Here is an 18663-nt window from a genome sequence, read left to right as displayed (position 1 = left end):
TGATGATGCACTCCAGTCCCTCCGGCGCCCACCTCTCGCGGAAGGCCGTGAGCGTACCGGCGGACACCGTGTGCTCCATCTCCAGGGACACACAATAGCTCTACAAACCTGTGAGCATCCTCACAGGTGAATAAATTACAGGTACATGTGGCTGAGGTGGGCAGTGAAGAGCAAACAGCAAAGAATAACCTTCAGTAACGAGCAATAGACTCATCTCCACTTCCTGGTGAGATGGGGATGGGAGGGGGGGGTCGCGGTAGGGGTGAAAGAGAGTCACGATTACTTATCAACCAATTGGATCACAGGGACGCTCCTGATTGAATCTCTGACACGGTGTGTTACTCTTATGTTTTGTTCAGAAGTTTGTGTGCTGTGCAATGGTGAGGATTACGATGGCTTTGTGGATTACACAGAGAGTGGGAGGGAGTGTCAACGCTGGGACCTCAATTATCCTCATTCACATAAATACCAGCCGGAGACGTAAGTGACTGCATTCTCACTGTTCAAACCAAGAAGCATACAATTGACACAGATTTCCATCCTGTAGCCTGTCTTGGCGATTAACGCTCAATTTGTTTTGTGCTGTGGGCCTATTCTCAAATTCCCTCCTTCAACAGGCTGTGGATGCTAGGGTCAATTGAAACTTTAAGACTGAGATTAATACATTTTTGTTGGATAAGCATATTAAGTGATGTGGAAATGTAGGTGGCTAAATGGAGTTGAAATACATGATCTAACTGAATGGCAAAATAGGTTCATGGGGCTGAATGGCCTACTCCTGTTACTAAGAGCTGGGTTGAGATTGTCATGTAAGATGCTAACAGCCAGCAGACAGGGACAACACTTGGTTTGTGCCCGTGGGGAGCCTTGCCCGCCAGCTGCAGATATCGGGAAACCACTGGGGCTGCCCATCCATTGTCACGGAATGTGTTCTCTGCCAGCAGCTTAACCTTGGAGAATTGGCCCTGCACAGTTTGGTTAGAGTCTGCTGTGCCTCATGCCAGCAATATCACCTTGCCTTACATCCAGCAGATTGCGGTTCTCCAGAATGAATCTTTCTATTTGTCAGTCTGCAACAGACTCATCTTTTCTCTGGGTTCTTCCGTAACGGAATGAAATTTTACGTGAACAGATCATTAGCCTGACTCACGACCCCCTGCCCCTGCCTTTATATAAGAACATAAGAAATAGGAGCAGGAGTAAGCCATACGGCCCCTCGAGCCTACTCTGCCATTTAATACGATCCTAGCTGATCCGATCATGGACTCTGTCATGTATGTACTTTTGGGATCACTAGCCACTAGATGGCGTCACTGTTGGAGGCCATTGGGCTGCACTCATGTGTGTGCAGCCCAAGTATAAAAGGCCAGCCATTTTGTATATTAGTTACTTTGGGCCTTAATAAAGCTGAGCCAAGGTCATACATCTTGGAGTTAAATAGTACTCAGTCCTACAGTTATTGCATACACAACAGACTCAGGTCCACTTCTCTGCCCACTCCCCATAACCCCTTATTCCTTTATTGTTTAAGAAACTGTCTATTTCTGTCTTAAATTTATTCAATGTCCCAGGTTCCACAGCTCTGAGGCAGCGAATTCCACAGATTCACAGCCCTCTGAGAAAATAAATTTCTCCTCATCTCAGTTTTAAATGGGCAGCCCCTTATTCTAAGATCATGCCCTCTAGTTCTAGTCTCCCCTATCAGTGGAAACATCCTCTCTGCATCCACCTTGTCAAGCCTCCTCATAATCTTATACGTTTCGATAAGATCACCTCTCATTCTTCTGAATTCTAATGAGTAGAGGCCCAACCTACTCAACCTTTCCTCATAAGTCAACCCCCTCATCTCTGGAATCAATCTAGTGAACCTTCTCTGAACTGCCTCCAAAGCAAGTATATCCTTTTGGAAATATGGAAACCAAAACTGCACGCAGTATTCCAGGTCTGACTGCTGCCTTTCAACTGGTCTGTCTTGGTGGCCCCACCAGGAAAGCTCTTGGGGTCATTGGAGCAAGCTCGCCTTCCCACCACGTCAAGATGCAGTTGCTAGGGAAGGCCTACAAAATAGGCTTTCACCCCATCAGACTGGGCTGGTTTCAAATCTAATTCCAAGGCCATTTTGCTAACCCATTGTGCCACCCTTTCTCCCCAGCTCATGTTTCTAGCATCAGGATTAAGATAAGGTATCTTTTTGTGGGGCAGATTGGATGCAGTTGGTACCGGTCTAGTTCTAATGCTTGTTATGGTTCCTCTCCCTGCTGATGAATCAAGGTACCCTGAGAAGAAATTGGATGATAATTATTGCCGCAATCCCGATGGCTCCCTCCGGCCCTGGTGTTACACCACTGATCCCGCTGTGGAGCGTGAATACTGCAACATACAGAAATGTAGTAAGTGAGGCTACTAAAGTGAAACGCAGTCTAGGAATAAGACCTTTCTTTTGTAATTCTTCTTGGGCAAATATTTCAGCTTGTTCCCCTAAAGGTGTTGATTCTCTTTGGGGTATGAGGCACAGACAATAGCAGCCCTTCTCTTCCTCATCCGAGCAATTGTCCTTGATATATAAGTTTAGACAGTGAGTCTCGGGCCAGCTGTTTAACCATGGAGAGCATCGCAGACAAGCCCGACGGTGAATTTAAAAGTGACAGGTAACTCAGGGTCACATTTGTGGGCGGAACAGAATTGTTTGGCAAAGCGATCACTTAATGTATATTTGGTGTCCCAATGTTGAGGAGAGAGCACCGTGAGCAGTGGATAGAGTACACTAGGGTGGAGCAAGAATAAGGACATCGCTGTCCCGCCTGAAAGCAGTGTGGGCGGTGGTGAATGGGTAGTTGTTGCAGCTCCCGTGCCTGCACCTCGAGTTGTCAGGGGAAGGAGGGGTGATGAAAGAGTGAACCAGGATGTCACGGAGGGAAGCAGAGAGGGGAGTGGGGAGCAAGATGCATTCGTTGGTTGGATCATGTTGGAGGTGGCACAAATGGTAGAAGATGATCTGGTGGGGCTGGCAGGTGAGAACAAGGGAGGCCCTATCAGGTTCTGACAGGGGGAGAAGGAGTGAGGGCAGAAGCACAGAAAATGGGAAAAACTCGGTCATGGGTCCTGTCAACCAGCCTTGGCTGATGAAAAAGGACATTTTGGAAACTCTGGTATGGAAGGTGGCATCATCAGAGCAGATGTGACGGCGATGGAGAGTCTGGGAGAAGGTAATGGAGTCCTTACAGGAAGCGGGGTGGTAAGAAGTATAATCCAGGTAGTTTTGGGAGTCAGTGGGCTTATTATAGAGGTCAGTGGTAGCCCATCCCCAGAGATAGAGAAATCTAGGAAGAGAAGAGTCTCGATGGACCAAGTAAAGGTAAGGGAGAGGTGGAAAGTTGAAGCATCGTAAATTAAACTTTCTAAATCTGGGTGAGAACAGGAAGCAGCATCAACATAGTCATCAGTGTAAAGGAAACAGAGGTCAGGGAGGGGGCCTGCCTAGAACAAAGAGCATCCAACATATCTTACAAAAAGACAGACATAACTAGGATACATGCGGATTCCCAGAGCAACCACTATATTTGGAGGATATGAGTGGAGTTCAAGTAAAGGTTTTCAGCCAGACAGAGGAGGGTGGTGGTGGATGAGGACTGGTTGTGGCCTGGTTTGAGGAAGAAATGGAGGGCCCACAGGCCATCCTGGAGGGAGATGGAGGTGTATCGGGGTTGTCTGGTGGGATTTTAAAAAATTTGTTCCTGGGATGTGAGCGTTGTTGGCAAAGCCAGCATTTATTGCCCATCCCTAATTGGCCTTGAGAAGGTGGTGGTGACCCATCTTCTTGAACCGCTGCAGTCCGTGTGATGAAGGTACTCCCACAGTGCTGTTAGGGAGGGAATTCCAGCGGCAATGAAGGAACGGCCGATATATTTCCAAGTCAAGGTGGTGGGTGACTCGGAGGGGAACTTTGAGGTGGTGGTGTTCCCATGTGCCTGCTGCCCTTGTCCTTCGAGGTGGTAGAGGTCATAGAAGCCTTGGCGAGTTGCTGCAGTGCATCTTGTAGATGGGAAACACTGCAGCCACGGTGCACCAGTGGTGAAGGGAGTGAATGTTTAAGGTGGTGGATGGGGTACCAATCAAGCGGCTGTTTTGTTCTGGATGCTGTCGAGCATCTTGAGTGTTGATTCATCCAGGCAAGTGGAGAGTATTCCATCACACTCCTGACTTGTGCCTTGTAGATGGTGGAAAGGCTTTGGGGAGTCAGGAGGTGAGATACTCGCCACAGAATACCCAGCCTCTTATAGCCACAGTATTTATGTGGCTAATCTAGTTAAGTTTCTGGATGATAGAGGTGTATAGGGATGGGTGTCCTACTGGGGGATGTAGGTGTAGAGGGACTGAATGCCCTGCTGGATGACAGAGGCATAGAGGGACTGGATGCCCTTGTGGGGAATGGAGATGTCGAGTGACAGTACCTCTATCGTGAAAAGGAGACGGTTAAGGCAGAAAACTGGAAGATTGTCAGAAATGTCACGTATGTAGGCACATATGGACTGGACCTGAGGTGCTTCGAGTTGAGTTAAGAGGATTTAAGCGGCATCACATGCTGGAATGGGTGGAGAAATGAGTATCGCAGAGATATCGATAATCATGGGCACCATTGAATGGAAAGGGGGAGATATGAGCCAAAATGAATGGAAGCTGGAGACCGGTGCTCAGAAAGTGCGGCCTCAACAAGTATGCAATAAAATACAAAGACAGCAAGGAAGGTGAACTGTGTAAAAGAGCCAAGGGGAAATAACATCAAAGAGAGGAGCAGAACTTCAAGTGTGGGGTAGGGTGGGGGCGGGGGGGCGGGGGGCGGTGGCAAGAAGAAAGAACTTGCATTTACATAGTGCCTTTCACAACCTCAGGACATCCTGCAGCGCTTTACAGCCAATGAGGTACCTTTTGCAGTGTAGTCGCTGTTGCAGTGCAGGAAGAGAAGGGGCAGTGAATTAAAACAAGATGCAAAATACTGCAGGTGCTGGAAATCAGAAACATAAACATCCAGCAGGCGTTGTTTGGGAATAACTGAATAATCTTTGCCCATGTTTAATATTATGTTTTGTGTGTGCTTTTTTTCAATAAAAAAGGTGGGCAGCACAAGCTGAAAGGTCTGGAGATCACCAAAAAATGTTTCAAACATCGAGGGGTAGGATATCGAGGGACAGTAAACCAAACCACGTCCGGGACCCACTGTCAGCGTTGGGACATGCAATTCCCGCACGTCCACGATTTCACACCAGACAACTATCAATGCAAGTACGGAACAACGCAGGGCTTGAAATATCTTCAATCGGTGCTAATTGGAGTAAATAGTCGTTCAGGGGTTAAAGCAGCCATATTCTTTAACATTTTACTAAAGGAAAATACTGCAGATGATGGCAATCTGAAATTATATACAAAAAAATGCTGGAAATACTCAGCAGGGCAGGCAGCATCTGCAGAGAGGGAAACAGAGTTTGTGTTTCAGGCTGTTGAGCTTTGATGAGAACTGAAAGATGTTGGAGATTAAGGGGCCGAAATTGTCCTCAAGTGGGAAATTTGGGGAGGGCACTTCGATTTACCCGGAAATTTATCGCCTGGCCGGCAGGAGTCAAAAAGAAGAGATGGGAAATTCAGCTCTTTAACTCTGATACCGCCTACCAGCGCTTTGGGGTGCTGTTTGAGCCGGTATTGGGGCGGGTTAGTATCGGGAGCGGGGTGGTGTCCATCACCGCCGCGGTGACTATGTCAGTGTGACGCAGATGTTCCGCATTGCGCAGACGCGTCCTAATGTTCCTCCCCTTCACTTAAAGGGGAAGGAGGCTGCATGTCCTATGTGGAGCCCACTGGGCCACCAGGGAGGGGTTCGGCCGGGCCAGGAGTCGGCCGACAATTCAAACAAAATAGCAGCTGCGACAGTGCGCTCTCCCGTCTAAGGGCAGTCGCACCATCATCATCATAGGCAGTCCCTTGGAATTGAGGAAGCTCCAAATTTGCGGATGATACTAAGTTGGGTGGCAGTGTGAGCTGCGAGGAGGATGCTATTAGGCTGCAGAGTGACTTGGATAGGTTAGGTGAGTGGGCAAATGCATGGCAGATGAAGTATAATGTGGATAAATGTGAGGTTATCCACTTTGGTGGTAAAAACAGAGAGACAGACTATTATCTGAATGGTGACAGATTAGGAAAAGGGAAGGTGCAACGAGACCTGGGTGTCATGGTACATCAGTCATTGAAGGTTGGCATGCAGGTACAGCAGGCGGTTAAGAAAGCAAATGGCATGTTGGCCTTCATAGCGAGGGGATTTGAATACAGGGGCAGGGAGGTGTTGCTACAGTTGTACAGGGCCTTGGTGAGGCCACACCTGGAGTATTGTGTACAGTTTTGGTCTCCTAACTTGAGGAAGGACATTCTTGCTATTGAGGGAGTGCAGCGAAGGTTCACCAGACTGATTCCCGGGATGGCGGGACTGACCTATCAAGAAAGATTGGATCAACTGGGCTTGTATTCACTGGAGTTCAGAAGAATGAGAGGGGACCTCATAGAAACGTTTAAAATTCTGATGGGTTTAGACAGGTTAGATGCAGAAAGAATGTTCCCAATGTTGGGGAAGTCCAGAACCAGGGGTCACAGTCTGAGGATAAGGGGTAAGCCATTTAGGACCGAGATGAGGAGAAACTTCTTCACCCAGAGAGTGGTGAACCTGTGGAATTCTCTACCACAGAAAGTAGTTGAGGCCAATTCACTAAATATATTCAAAAGGGAGTTAGATGAAGTCCTTACTACTCGGGGGATCAAGGGTTATGGCGAGAAAGCAGGAAGGGGGTACTGAAGTTTCATGTTCAGCCATGAACTCATTGAATGGCGGTGCAGGCTAGAAGGGCTGAATGGCCTGCTCCTGCACCTATTTTCTATGTTTCTATGTTTCCACTCTAAAAATGAGTCGTTAGGTGGCTGAACAGTCCAATACGAGAGCCACATTCTCTGTCACAGGTGGGACTGGTTTACCGCACGCTCCTTCCACTGCCTGCCTTTGATTTCTGCATGCTCTTGATGATGAGACACGAGGTGCTCAGTGCCCTCCCGGATGCATTTGCTCCATTTAGGACGGACTTTGGCCAGGGACTCCCAGGTGTCAGTGGGGATGTTGCACTTTATCAGGGAAGCTTTGAGAGTGTCCTTGTAACGTTTCCTCTTCCCACCTTTGGCTTGCTTGCCGTGAAGGAGTTCCGAGTAGAGCGCTTGCTTTGGGAGTCTTGTGTCTGGCATGCGAACAATGTGGCCTGTCCAGCGAGCTGATCAAGTGTGGTCAGTGCTTCAATGCTGGGGATGTTGGCCTGGTCGAGCACGCTAATGTTGGTGCGTCTGTCCTCCCAGGGAATTTTCAGGATCTTGCGGAGACATCGTTGGTGGTATTTCTCCAGCGACTTTAGGTGTCTACTGTACATGGTCCACCCAGCCACTGGCAGCTTCCTGACTCGCAAAGCTGTCGTGGGCACTGACCAACAGTGGCTGTGCCCCTGTGGGGCAATTTCTCCTGCGGGGTCGGTAAGGGGTCGGAGCGCAGCGGGCAATGGGTTGGAGCACCAAGCGGGGCGGAAACACGGGGTGCGGTCAGAAAGGCCTTACCGTCCCGTTACCTCCTCTCGGAGGGGCTAACGGGCCTTTCTTTGAAAGGCAATTTCACCCCCCTAACAGTTTTTGAGCAAGTACAGAGCCAGGGAAAAGAGGTGTTTGTGAAGGAACAGTGTTATGAATGTCAACAATCAGCAAATTAAGTATTATCTTTAGTATTGTTTCTATAATGGGGCATCCAAAATTACCGCACCGTGGCCTAACCAATGTTCTGTACAAGTACATAATTTCTTCTTTACTCTTGTACACTATGCCTCTATTTATAAAACTCTAAGGGCTAGAATTTGGCCAGGATAATGCACGTTTTAATGCCATTTTTTTCACGTTAAAAGTGTTTTAACAACATTTTGCTAACTTGGCCAGTGGTATAACGCCGTCATTAAAAAATAACAACCTCCTTTTTTCAAAACCGTTTTTGTGATGTCACACGGCGTCAGAAACAGCGATATCGCCATTTTTGTGAATTTGGCTAATGACGGCATTTTTAAGGACCGTGATAAATACTGGACAAAAAAAGCTTGTCTTACCTGGTCGAGTTGGATCGAAATCGTCGCTAACGGTGCCATCTTTGAAAACGGAGCTACAGTTCAGTGAATGAAAGCTTTTGGAGGGAAGGCTGAGTTTGACAGATTGAGCTTTTTGGAATCTTTACTTTGTTTTTAAGAATATTTAAGGACATTTAAGGACATTGAAAAGAATGGGGCCTATTTTATCTGTGCCATATTTTCTGACTGCTTATGCTATCCAGCTATCTAGAAGAAGGCTTATTCGACAGCATTATTAGCGTAATCAAAGAGGGGAGGAGGCCATACCACCGAGTGGAGAAGTGCTCATACCTATACCTGTCTGAGGCACAGTGCGTTAGAAGGAAGCGCTTTCGAAAAGAGATGATCACAGAGATATGCCAGCTCATAAAGGCAGACATACAGCCTACAAGCGTGAGGAGGACTGCACTGCCCGTTGAGGTGACGGTGACTGCGGCACTTGCCTTCTATACCTCCGGCTCCTTTCAGGCATCAGCAGGGGACATATGCTCCATCTCGCAGTTCGCTACACATCGCTGTATTCACCAGGTTAGGACGCAATGATCAGGGAGGCATAGGGCTATAGGCTTTGCACGATTTGCTGGCTTCCCCAAAGTACAGGCTGCCATTGACTGTACGCACATCACCCTCCGAGCACCTTTTGAGGATCCGGAGGTTTACCAAAACCGAAAGGGATTCCACACTCGCTGAACGTACAGATCGTCTGCGACCATACTCAGCACATCATGGCAGTAAATGCACAATTTCCAGGGAGCATCCATGATGCTTTCACCTTGTGTGAGAGCAGTGTCTCACAGCTGTTTGAGCCTCAGCCAGAAGGCCAGAGCTGGATGTTGGGGGACAAAGGTTACGGGCTCGCGACCTGGCTCATGACCTTACCCCCCTCCGCAACCTGCAGACAGAAGGCGAGCGTCAGTACAATACCAGCCATGTAGCCGCATGCAACATCGTCGAGAAGGCAATTGGAGCGCTCAAGCAGCACTTCCGATGCCTGGACCACTCTGGAAGCTGCCTGCAATACTCCCCTCAGCAGGTCTCTGAGTTCATTGTGGTGTGCTGCATGCTACACAACTTAACCATCATGAGGGAACTGGATTTGTCACTGGGGATTGCAGAACCACCTGAGGAGAGGGGAGGAAGTAGGAGGAGGAACCCATGTCACCACTACCACCTCCAGGACGACAGGGGAGGAGGCCTCGTGGAACTTACACCATTGGAAGAGCCTTGCGCCAGCAGCTGATACTTCAGCGCTTTGCATGAAGGCTGAACGGCCGTTCCATCATGGACTGCCCACCATGTTGACTATTTCCCCATTATTCTGTGAATGAGACACTGCATAAGTTTGGTTTAGTTGAAAAATTAATTTGAAATTTATTAAACGTTTGTACACTTGTACTTAAAAGCAACTTTCTTAACTTTGATAAAAAAATGTTAGTATTATATGAAACTTTTAAATTAACGTCACTTAAATAACAATAAAGCAAACAACCAAACACAACAACAACAAAAGAAGAACAAAAAAACAGCAAAACAACAACAACAAGAACCACAGCAGCATCCAAACTTCAGCTGCAGCCACCTCTCCCCTCCCTGCCCCCCCTTGCCCTTGGCATTAGTCTTGCCTGTAACCGCAGGTTTGCCCCTAGTCCCGGTGACTCGAGGCTGTTTTTAATTAGCATTGCGGGAAGGGCACTGTGCTTGTTGGGGGACAGACAAAGGAGATGACAATGGAAGCCCTCGCGCAGCTGAGGCTGTGGAAGTCCCGGCTTTGGAGTGCTCATCCTGTTGCTCAACCTGAACACTGACTGGTAAGGTTGGTCTGGGGATTGAAGTGGCATCAGTCGAGACCGTCAATTGCCGCTGGGCATTGACAGCCTCGGTGTTGTCGCGCGTTGCAGCTACTGTCTGTGACATGTCCTCATTAATGTCAGCAGATAGTGCTGCTATGGCTCCCGACATTCCCTCCCTGATGTCAGCAGATAGTGCTGCGATGTTTCCCGAGATCCCACCTATGGCCTCGAGGAACGATTTGGTGAGCTAGACACTCCCCAATCATTCCCATCAATTCTACTGCTTCCCATTCAGCCTGCATTTCGGCAGAGCGGTCTTGCCTCCGCTGCCTCCGCACAGACAGCAGACGGCCTGCTGCTGCCCTGGGTGTGCTTTGCTGAAACCTACTGGGACCTGCGAGCTGGGATGTTGTGTAACCTGGGAATGTCTCGGTTCACCCCCCTCTCCTCCGTACTTCTGGCTGTAGATGAAGGCCTTAATGCCTGCGTGCCCTCTTCCACACTTAACAACAACACTCCCCCCCCCTCCCCACCCCGCCCCACCACCACTGTATCCATTTGTTCCTCCTCCTCCTGTGGAGGTTCGTCAGGATGGCTGAGGTTGGTGTCCTTCAATGCCGCTTCTGGCAAGCTGGAGGGGTCATCTCCATTATTGGATGTTTCTGAATCATCTGCAAAATATAAAAGAACAGATGACTGGTTAGCAGCAGGGAAGGGGGCACGGTAACATGAGTAGGCTCACATAGCGCAGGCTCATTTGAAGGACCATGACGACTGACAGACAGTACATTGCATAAACCGAAGCCTAGCCCACACAGTACTTAACATTGAGTCAACCCAGACTGTGGATTTTGCAGGACTTACTGTCACTCTCGAACACGGGCTCAGCATCCGCACGGGTAGTCGATCTCCGCGACGCACCAATCACACCTGCCACACGACTTTCCAGCTGAGTGAGTGGGACCAGTGTTGCCGGACCCCCACCAGTTTTCCGCTGCTTTCGCCGATTATGGAACGGCTTTTTCTGCAAAGAGGGCAAGATAAATTTTTAAGAGAGGGGCCTTCAGTTGTGGCACACACAGATAGTCATCAAAGCACTTATACCATACTGTGTGCATTTAATTAAGTGATCTGTTTAATGTCCCTTTACTTGAATGTTGTTCATCACAAAAACATCGAAGTGCAGTGCAGAAAAAAAGCAGTCTTTATAATGTGTGACGATCAGAAGCCTAGCGACACCAAGATGTGTCACATTTACAATTTAGTAATTGGAGTGCATAAATAAAAACATTACTCACTCTGGTTGTCCCGCAAAGGTCATGCCGCCTCTTCCTGCATGGGTGATGGGTCCTCATGACGGAGTCCACAGAGGGAACCTGCTCAGCCAAACGTTTTCACGCTTCCGCCATTGCAGAGGGGCGCAGTTTCCCTTTACCCTTGTTTCCAATCTGGCCCCACCCTCTCTCTCCAGCGCCTACCAGGGCCTCATTTGCGTCCTGGGTAAACATCCAAACCCACTTCCTTCCCAAATCATGTTGCATTTTTGTTCTTGTAGCACCTGTGTTGAGGTATGGAGCATGGGTGATGGGTCCTCATGAGGGTCCTCCTGGAACTTTAACTCCCCTTTAAAAATGGCTGATTCAGTCCTGGAAATGTACTGCGCATGTGCGAGCACACCCAACACGTGAAAAATGGGTGAATTTTTTTTCTCGCGCATGCACAGAACAGGTGTTTTTTTTTAATCGCAGAAAAGTTAATTTTTGCTGTTAAAAATGACGTTTTCTTAACACTTCGCCAAACGTTATAAAATGTTTGGTAAATTTTACGTGTTTATTTTTTGGCGTTATTTTGGGAATAACATCAAAAAACGGTGATATTGTTATTTGGGCAAATACTAGCCCTATGGACTTTGGACTGTCCTGTGGTTGTGAAAAATGCCGTATTAATAAAAAAAAGTCACCTCATGTAATGCATAGCAGTATTCCTGCCAGGCTGCAGGGGGCAGTCTTTGCTAGTACACAGGCTGAAGCAGGTAGACTGCTGTGTGTTCCTCCGTCTCTCTCCATATCTGTTAACCCCTCTCTACCTATTAAGTGTCTCTGTCTAACAGTGTTGTCTGTTAAACCCATTAGTCCCTGTCTGTACCCATCCTGGCTCCCATGTTAGCTGACATTGTTAGCGGTTCTCTCTCCTCAGGTACTGTCCCCCTCTCCCTCAAATCTGCCGTCATCACCCCTCTCCTCAAAACACCAACCCTCGATTCCTTGCAAACTGTTTGTCTAGTTGGCAAACAGTGACTAGTGGGGTGCCACAGGGATCGGTGCTGGGGCCTCTATTATTTACAATCTATATTAATGATTTGGATGAAGGGACCGAGTGTAATGAAACCAAATTTGCTGACGATACAAAGATGGGTGGAAAAGCAAATTGTGAGGAGGACACAAAAAACCTGTAAAGGGATATAGACAGGCTAAGTGAGTGGTAGATGGAGTATAATGTTGGAAAATGTGAGATTATCCACTTTGGCAGAAATAATAGAAAAGCAGATTATAATTTTAATGGAGAAAAATTGCAAAGTGCTTCAGTATAGATAGACCTGGGAGTCCTTGTGCATGAAACACAAAAAGTTAGTATGCAGGTACAGCAAGTAATCAGGAAGGCAAATGGAATGTTGGCCTTTATTGCAAGGGGGAATAGAGTATAAAATCAGAGAAGTCCTGCTACAACTGTACAGGGTATTGGTGAGGCCACACCTGGAGTACTGCATGCAGTTTTGGTCTCCATATTTAAGAAAGGATATACTTGCATTGGAGGCAGAGAAGGTTCACTAGGTTGATTCTGGAGATGAGGGGGTTGACTTATAAAGATAGGTTGAGTAAGCTGGGTCTATACTCATTGGATTTCAGAAGAATGAGGGGTGATCTTATCGAAACATATAAGATAATGAGAGGGCTGGACAAGATGGATGCAGAGAGGATATTTCCACTCATAGGGGAAGCTAAAACTAGGGGGCATCGTCTCAGAATAAGGGGCCGCCCATTTAAAACTGAGATGAGGAGGAATTTCTTCTCTCAGAGGGTTGCAAATCTATGGAATTCTCTGCCCCAGAGAGCTGTGGAGGCTGGGTCATTGAATATATTTAAGGCAGAGATAGACAGATTTATGAGCGATAAGGGAATAAAGGGTTATGGGGAGCGGGCGGGCAAGTGGAGCTGAGTCCATGATCAGATCAGACATGATCTTATTAAATGGCGGAGCAGGCTCAAGGGGTCAAATGGCCTACTCCTGATCCTATTTCTTGTGTTCTATCGCCCCACCTCCTCTCTTTCCTTTCCAAAGTCCTTGAACGTGTTGTCGCCTCCAAAATCCGTGACCATCTTTCCCACAACTCCATGTTTAAATCCCTACAATCCGGTTTCGTGCCTGCCACAATACCGAAACGGCTCTCCTCAAAATCGCAAATGACATCTTTTGTGACTGTGACCAAAGCAAACTATCCCTCCTCATCCATTTCGACCTGTCAGCGGCCTTTGAAACAGTTGACCACTCTATCCTTCTCCAACGTCTCTCCACCGTCGTCCAGCTGGGTAGGACTGCACTCGCCTGATTCCAGTCTTATCTATATAATCTTAGCCAGAGAATCACTTGCAACGTATTCGCTTCCTGCTCCCGCATCGTTACTTCTGGTGTCCCCCAAGGATCTATCCTTGGCCCCCTCCTGTTTCTCATCTACATGTTGCCCCTTGGCAACATCATCCGGAAACACAGTATCAGTTTCCACATGTATGCTGATCACACCCAGCTCTACCTCACTACCACTTCTCTCGACCCCTCCACTATCTCTAAATTGTCAGACTGTTTGTCCGACATCCAGTTCTGGATGACCAGAAATTTTCTCCAATTGAATATTGGGAAGACCAAAGCCATTGTTTTCGGTCTCTGTCACAAACTCCGTTCCCTAGCCACTGACTACATCCCTCTCTCCAACTTCTGTCTGAGGCTGAGCCAGCCTGTTCGCAACCTTGGTGTCATATTTGACGCTAAAATGAGTTTTCGACCACATATCTGCAGCATAACTGAGACTACCTATTTCCACCTCTGTAACATCGCCCGCCTCTGCCCTTGCCTCAGCTCATCCGCTGCTGAAGCCCTCATCCGTGCCTTTGTTACCTCTAGACTTGACTATTCCAACGTACTCTTGGCTGGCCTCCCATATTCTAGCCTACATAAACTAGAGCTGATCCAAAACTCGGCTGCCTGTGTCCTAACTCGCACCAAGTCCCGCTCACTCATCACTTCTGTGCTTGCTGACCTACATTGGCTTCTGGTTAAGCAATGCCTCGATTTCAAAATTCTCATCCTTATTTTCAGATCCCTCCATGGCCTTGCCCCTCCCTATTTCTGTAATCTCCTCCAGCCACACAACCCCGCGAGGTGTCTGCGGTCCTCTAATTCTGCCCTCCGGAGCATCCCTGATTATAATCGCTCAACCATTGGTGGTCGTGCCTTCTGTTGCCTAGGCCCCAAGCTCTGGAACTCCTTGACTAAACCTCTCCACTTCTCTACATCTCTTTCCTGCTTCAAGATGCTCCTTAAAATATACCTCTTTGACCAAGCTTTTAGTCATCTGCATTAATTTCTACTTATGCGGTTCGGTGTCAAATTTTTTATTGCATAATACTCCTGTGAAGCGCCTTGGGATGTTTCACTACGTTAAAGGCACTATATAAATGCAAGTTATTGTTATTGGCTCGCTCTGTATAACATTGTTGTCTGCTAAATCCATTAGAAATATAGAAATATAGAAAATAGGAGCAGTAGTAGGCCATTCGGCCCTTCGAGTCTGCACCGCCATTCAATATGATCATGGCTGATCTTCTATCTCAACACCATATTCCCGCTTTTTCCCCATACCCCTTGATGCCTTTTGTTTCTATTTATCTTCCTCTTAAATATATTCAGTGACTTGGCCTCCACAGCCTTCTGTGGTAGAGAATTCCACAGGTTCACTACCCTCTGCGTGACAACATTTCTCCTCATCTCGGTCCTAAATTTCCTACCCTATATCCTGAGACGGTGACCCCTTGTTCTAGACTTCCCAGCCAGGGGAAGCATTCTCCCCGCATCCAGTCTATCCAACCCAGTCAGAATTTTAAACGTTTCAATGAGATCCTCTCTCATTCTTCTAAACTTTAGTGAATACAGGCCGAGTCGACCCAATCTCTCCTCATACGACAATCCTGCCATCCCAGGAATCAGTCTGGTGAACCTTCGCTGCACTTCCTCTATGGCAAGTATATCCTTTCTTAGGTAAGAAGACCAAAACTGCACACAATACTCCAGGTGCGGTCTCACCAAGGCCCTGTATAACTGTAGTAAGACATCCTTGCTCTTGTACTCAAATCCTCTTGCAATGAAGGCCAACATATCATCATAGTCAATGTCTGTACCCACTATCTGTCTCTGTATCAGTAGCTGTCTCAATGTGGCAGTGTTTACTACACAGAGGCAGCCTTTTGCTGTCAGATTTTTGGAGGCCGAAAACAGAGGTCACTCGTGTACTCAAAGTTCTCAAATAACGCTGCTGTTAAATCTTTAAACTGTAATTCAGTTACTGGGACTAATCCATCGGCTGTGCCAATCCTGATTTGCTGCAACGCTCGCTGTGACATGTTCTAATCAGTTCTCCAGGAAACGTTGGACTAAACTCGCCACTCGAGGGTCTGGGATTGCAACGGTCCAACAGATGGCGTTCATCGGTAGTATCGGAATTCAAGCGAGTTCTGGTCCATTGATATAGCGCCTTTGCATCCTCAGGACATTCTAACGCACTTCACAACCAATGAAGTACATTTGAGGAATAGTCACTGTAATGTATTTACTTCATAGGTTCATTGCTTACGAATTCATAGCAACACATTGCTACTAAGAACTATTTGGTTTATTAACGAAAGGTCTAACTATCATACTACACATTACCAGTTCATCCACCAGACTCACAACCACCTGCCTCACCGTGAATCCTCCGAACCCAACTGGCTGGGGTTTTATTGAGTCTTGTGAACATCACTTGACTGGCTAAGCCGCTCCCAATTCAACAGCTCTACTCACAGGTGCATACATTACAGTCACTGTTTTAATATAAGGAAACATTCAGTTAAACCCATAAGCCCCTCTCTGTAGTGTTGTTTGCTGTTAAATCCATTAGCTATTTCTCTGTAGCAATGTGTACTGCTAAAGCCATTACCTACTTCTTTGTGTCAGTGTCTATTGTGAAACCCATTCACCACCACTCTGTGGCACTGTTCAAACAGATGGTTCCTCGTGTTTGTTTCAGCCATGGCTCAATTGATAGACCTCTCATCTCAGTCAGAAGGGTGGGTTCAAGTCCCATTCCAGAGATTTACTTAATCCAGCACATAATCCAGGCTGGCACTCCAGTGCAGTACGGAGGGAGTGCTGCACTGTTGGAAGTGCCGTCTTTCAGATGATATGTTAAAACGAGCCCTCTTGGGTGGACGTGAAAGATCCCATGGCACTATTTGAAGAAGTACAGGGGAGTTCTCCCCGATGTTATGGCCAATATTTACCCCTCAATCAACATCACTACAAAGCAGATTATCTGGTCATTATCTCATGACTGTTTGTGGGATCTTGGCTGCCACAGTTTCTACATTACAATAGTAATTTTTAAAAAGTATTTAATGGTCTCTTAAGCAGTTTGGGATGTCCTGAGGTCATGAAAGGCACCATATAAAAGTAAATTCTTTCTTCTTGATTCTTTGTTGCATATTTATATTGTGCACTCCATTTGTGGTCCGTTAATCGACTACGTGTGGAAGTTCTAGCCCAGTATCTCATCTGTTGTTACAGGGGGCTGGAGAAGAATTACTGCCGGAATCCTGATGGGTCAGAAGCTCCTTGGTGCTTCACAACAGATCCTGGAGTCCGGACTGCCTTATGCCTGCAGCTCAAACGCTGTGAAGATGACATTGAATCTGAAGGTAATATGATCAGAGTGTTCTAAAAGTACTGAAGCATTTATCTATTATTGTGGGTGGTGTGAGAGAGAGCCTGGACAGCCATTAAGCCTTGTAGGGCAATTCAGACCTCATGTGATGTCCCCATCCAGCAGAGGTCACTGGATAGTGATCAGGTGTAGAAATGGTATAAAAGCAAAATGCTGGAAATCTGCAATTAAAACAGAAAATACTGGAAATACTCAGCAGGTCAGGCAGCATCTGTGGAGAGAGAAACAGAGTTAACATTTCAGGTCGATGACCCTTCGTTAGAACTGGAAAAGGTTAGGGATGTAACAGGTTTTAAGCAAGTACAAAGGCAGGGTAAGGAATATGGGAGGAAAGAACAATAGGGAAGGTCTGTGATAGGGTGGAAGGCAGTGAGATTAAATGACAAAAGGGAGGATGGTGCAAGGCGAAAGGAGATGCTAATGGAACAAGTGAAGAAACAAAAGAGGGGTCTGGAGGAGGGGTAAATGGGAACATCAGAATCATCAGCAACATCTGCCATCTGACAAAATGGAGGCAGAGATTATGACCTGAAATTGTTGAACTCCGTGTTGAGTCTGGAAGGCTTTAAAGTGTCTAATAGGTGCTGTTCCTCGAGCTTAATTGAGCTGTAGAAGGCCAAGGATGGAGAGGTCTGAGTGGAAGTGATCTGGAGAATTAAAGTGACAGATGGCCGGAAGCTAAGGGTCACTCTTACGGACTGAACGGAGGTGTTCCGCAAAGCAGTCACCCAATCTGCGTTTGGTCTCCCCAATGTAGAGGAGACCACATCGTGAGCAGCGAATACAGTATATTAAATTGCAAGAAGTACAAGTAAATCGCTGTTTCACCTAGAAGGAGTGATTGGGCCCTGGACAGTGGGAAGGGAGGAGGTAAAAAGGGAGATGCTGCATTCCTGTGCTTGCACGGGAAGGGGAGGGGGTGCTGGCGGTGAGGAGTGGGCTAGGGTGTCTTGAAGGGAACGGTCCCTTAGGAATGCTGAAAGAAAAGGGGAGGGGAAGATTGGTGGGATCATGCTAGAGGTGGTGGAAATAGCGGAGAATGATGTGTTGAATCTGGAGGCTGATGGGGTGAAATGTGTGGACAAAGGGAACCCTTATCATGGTTCTGGGAGGGGGGGAAGGGGTGAGAGCAGAAATGCAGGAAATAGAACGGACACGGTTGAGGGCGCTGACAGCTATGGCAGAGGGAATCCTCGGTTGAGGAAAAAGGAACACATATCAGAAGCATCTGTATGGAAGGTGGCATCGTTATAACAGATGCAACAGAGTTGGAGAAAGTGTGTGAAGGTGCAGAAATGGTGCCTGATTCTCACCCTACCTCCGTGTAGGGGCACTGGAGCTAAGTGAAGATTCCCTGCTGTTGCCCAGGCAGAGTGTGATGATTCAGCTGGGGACATTCTTCATATGCACAGCTTCTTTACCCACTAAATCACTGGGACTGGGGTCGAAATTGGGTTTTGTACGCTGCCCGTTACAGTGGTAGGCTGCAAACGGGCGGCAAAGGCCTACTGTCGTCGGTAAGTGGCGACTACCTAAATTGAGTCGGCTCTTTGGCAGAGGCGCCAAGAGGCAACGCTGCACCAGCTAACGCCACCCGCGTGGTGATGTCATCCAGCGTACAACGCTTCTTTGACGTCTCTGTCGCGATCTTAAAGAGCGA

At 47.4% G+C, this 18663-nt stretch overlaps 1 protein-coding gene across 3 annotated transcripts in view; it reads left to right on the top strand.

Annotated features, from left to right (window-relative positions):
* mst1 (macrophage stimulating 1) overlaps positions 1-18663 on the top strand; it is a 127267-nt gene that overhangs the window by 64662 nt on the left and 43942 nt on the right. For 2 of the 3 annotated variants that reach the window (XM_070895861.1, XM_070895863.1), the window contains exons 7-10: positions 360-480; positions 2272-2390; positions 5112-5280; positions 16847-16977. In XM_070895861.1, coding sequence (XP_070751962.1) covers positions 360-480; positions 2272-2390; positions 5112-5280; positions 16847-16977 — 540 coding nt within the window. The remainder of the gene's footprint in view (positions 1-359; positions 481-2271; positions 2391-5111; positions 5281-16846; positions 16978-18663) is intronic. The other variant, XM_070895862.1, reaches the window with a different exon arrangement.

This window comes from Pristiophorus japonicus, chromosome 12 (assembly GCF_044704955.1).
Source record: "Pristiophorus japonicus isolate sPriJap1 chromosome 12, sPriJap1.hap1, whole genome shotgun sequence".
Classification (NCBI taxonomy): Eukaryota; Metazoa; Chordata; class Chondrichthyes; family Pristiophoridae; genus Pristiophorus; species Pristiophorus japonicus.
Note: the sequence above shows the minus strand (reverse complement) of the source record. Positions and strands in the feature narration are given on the sequence as shown.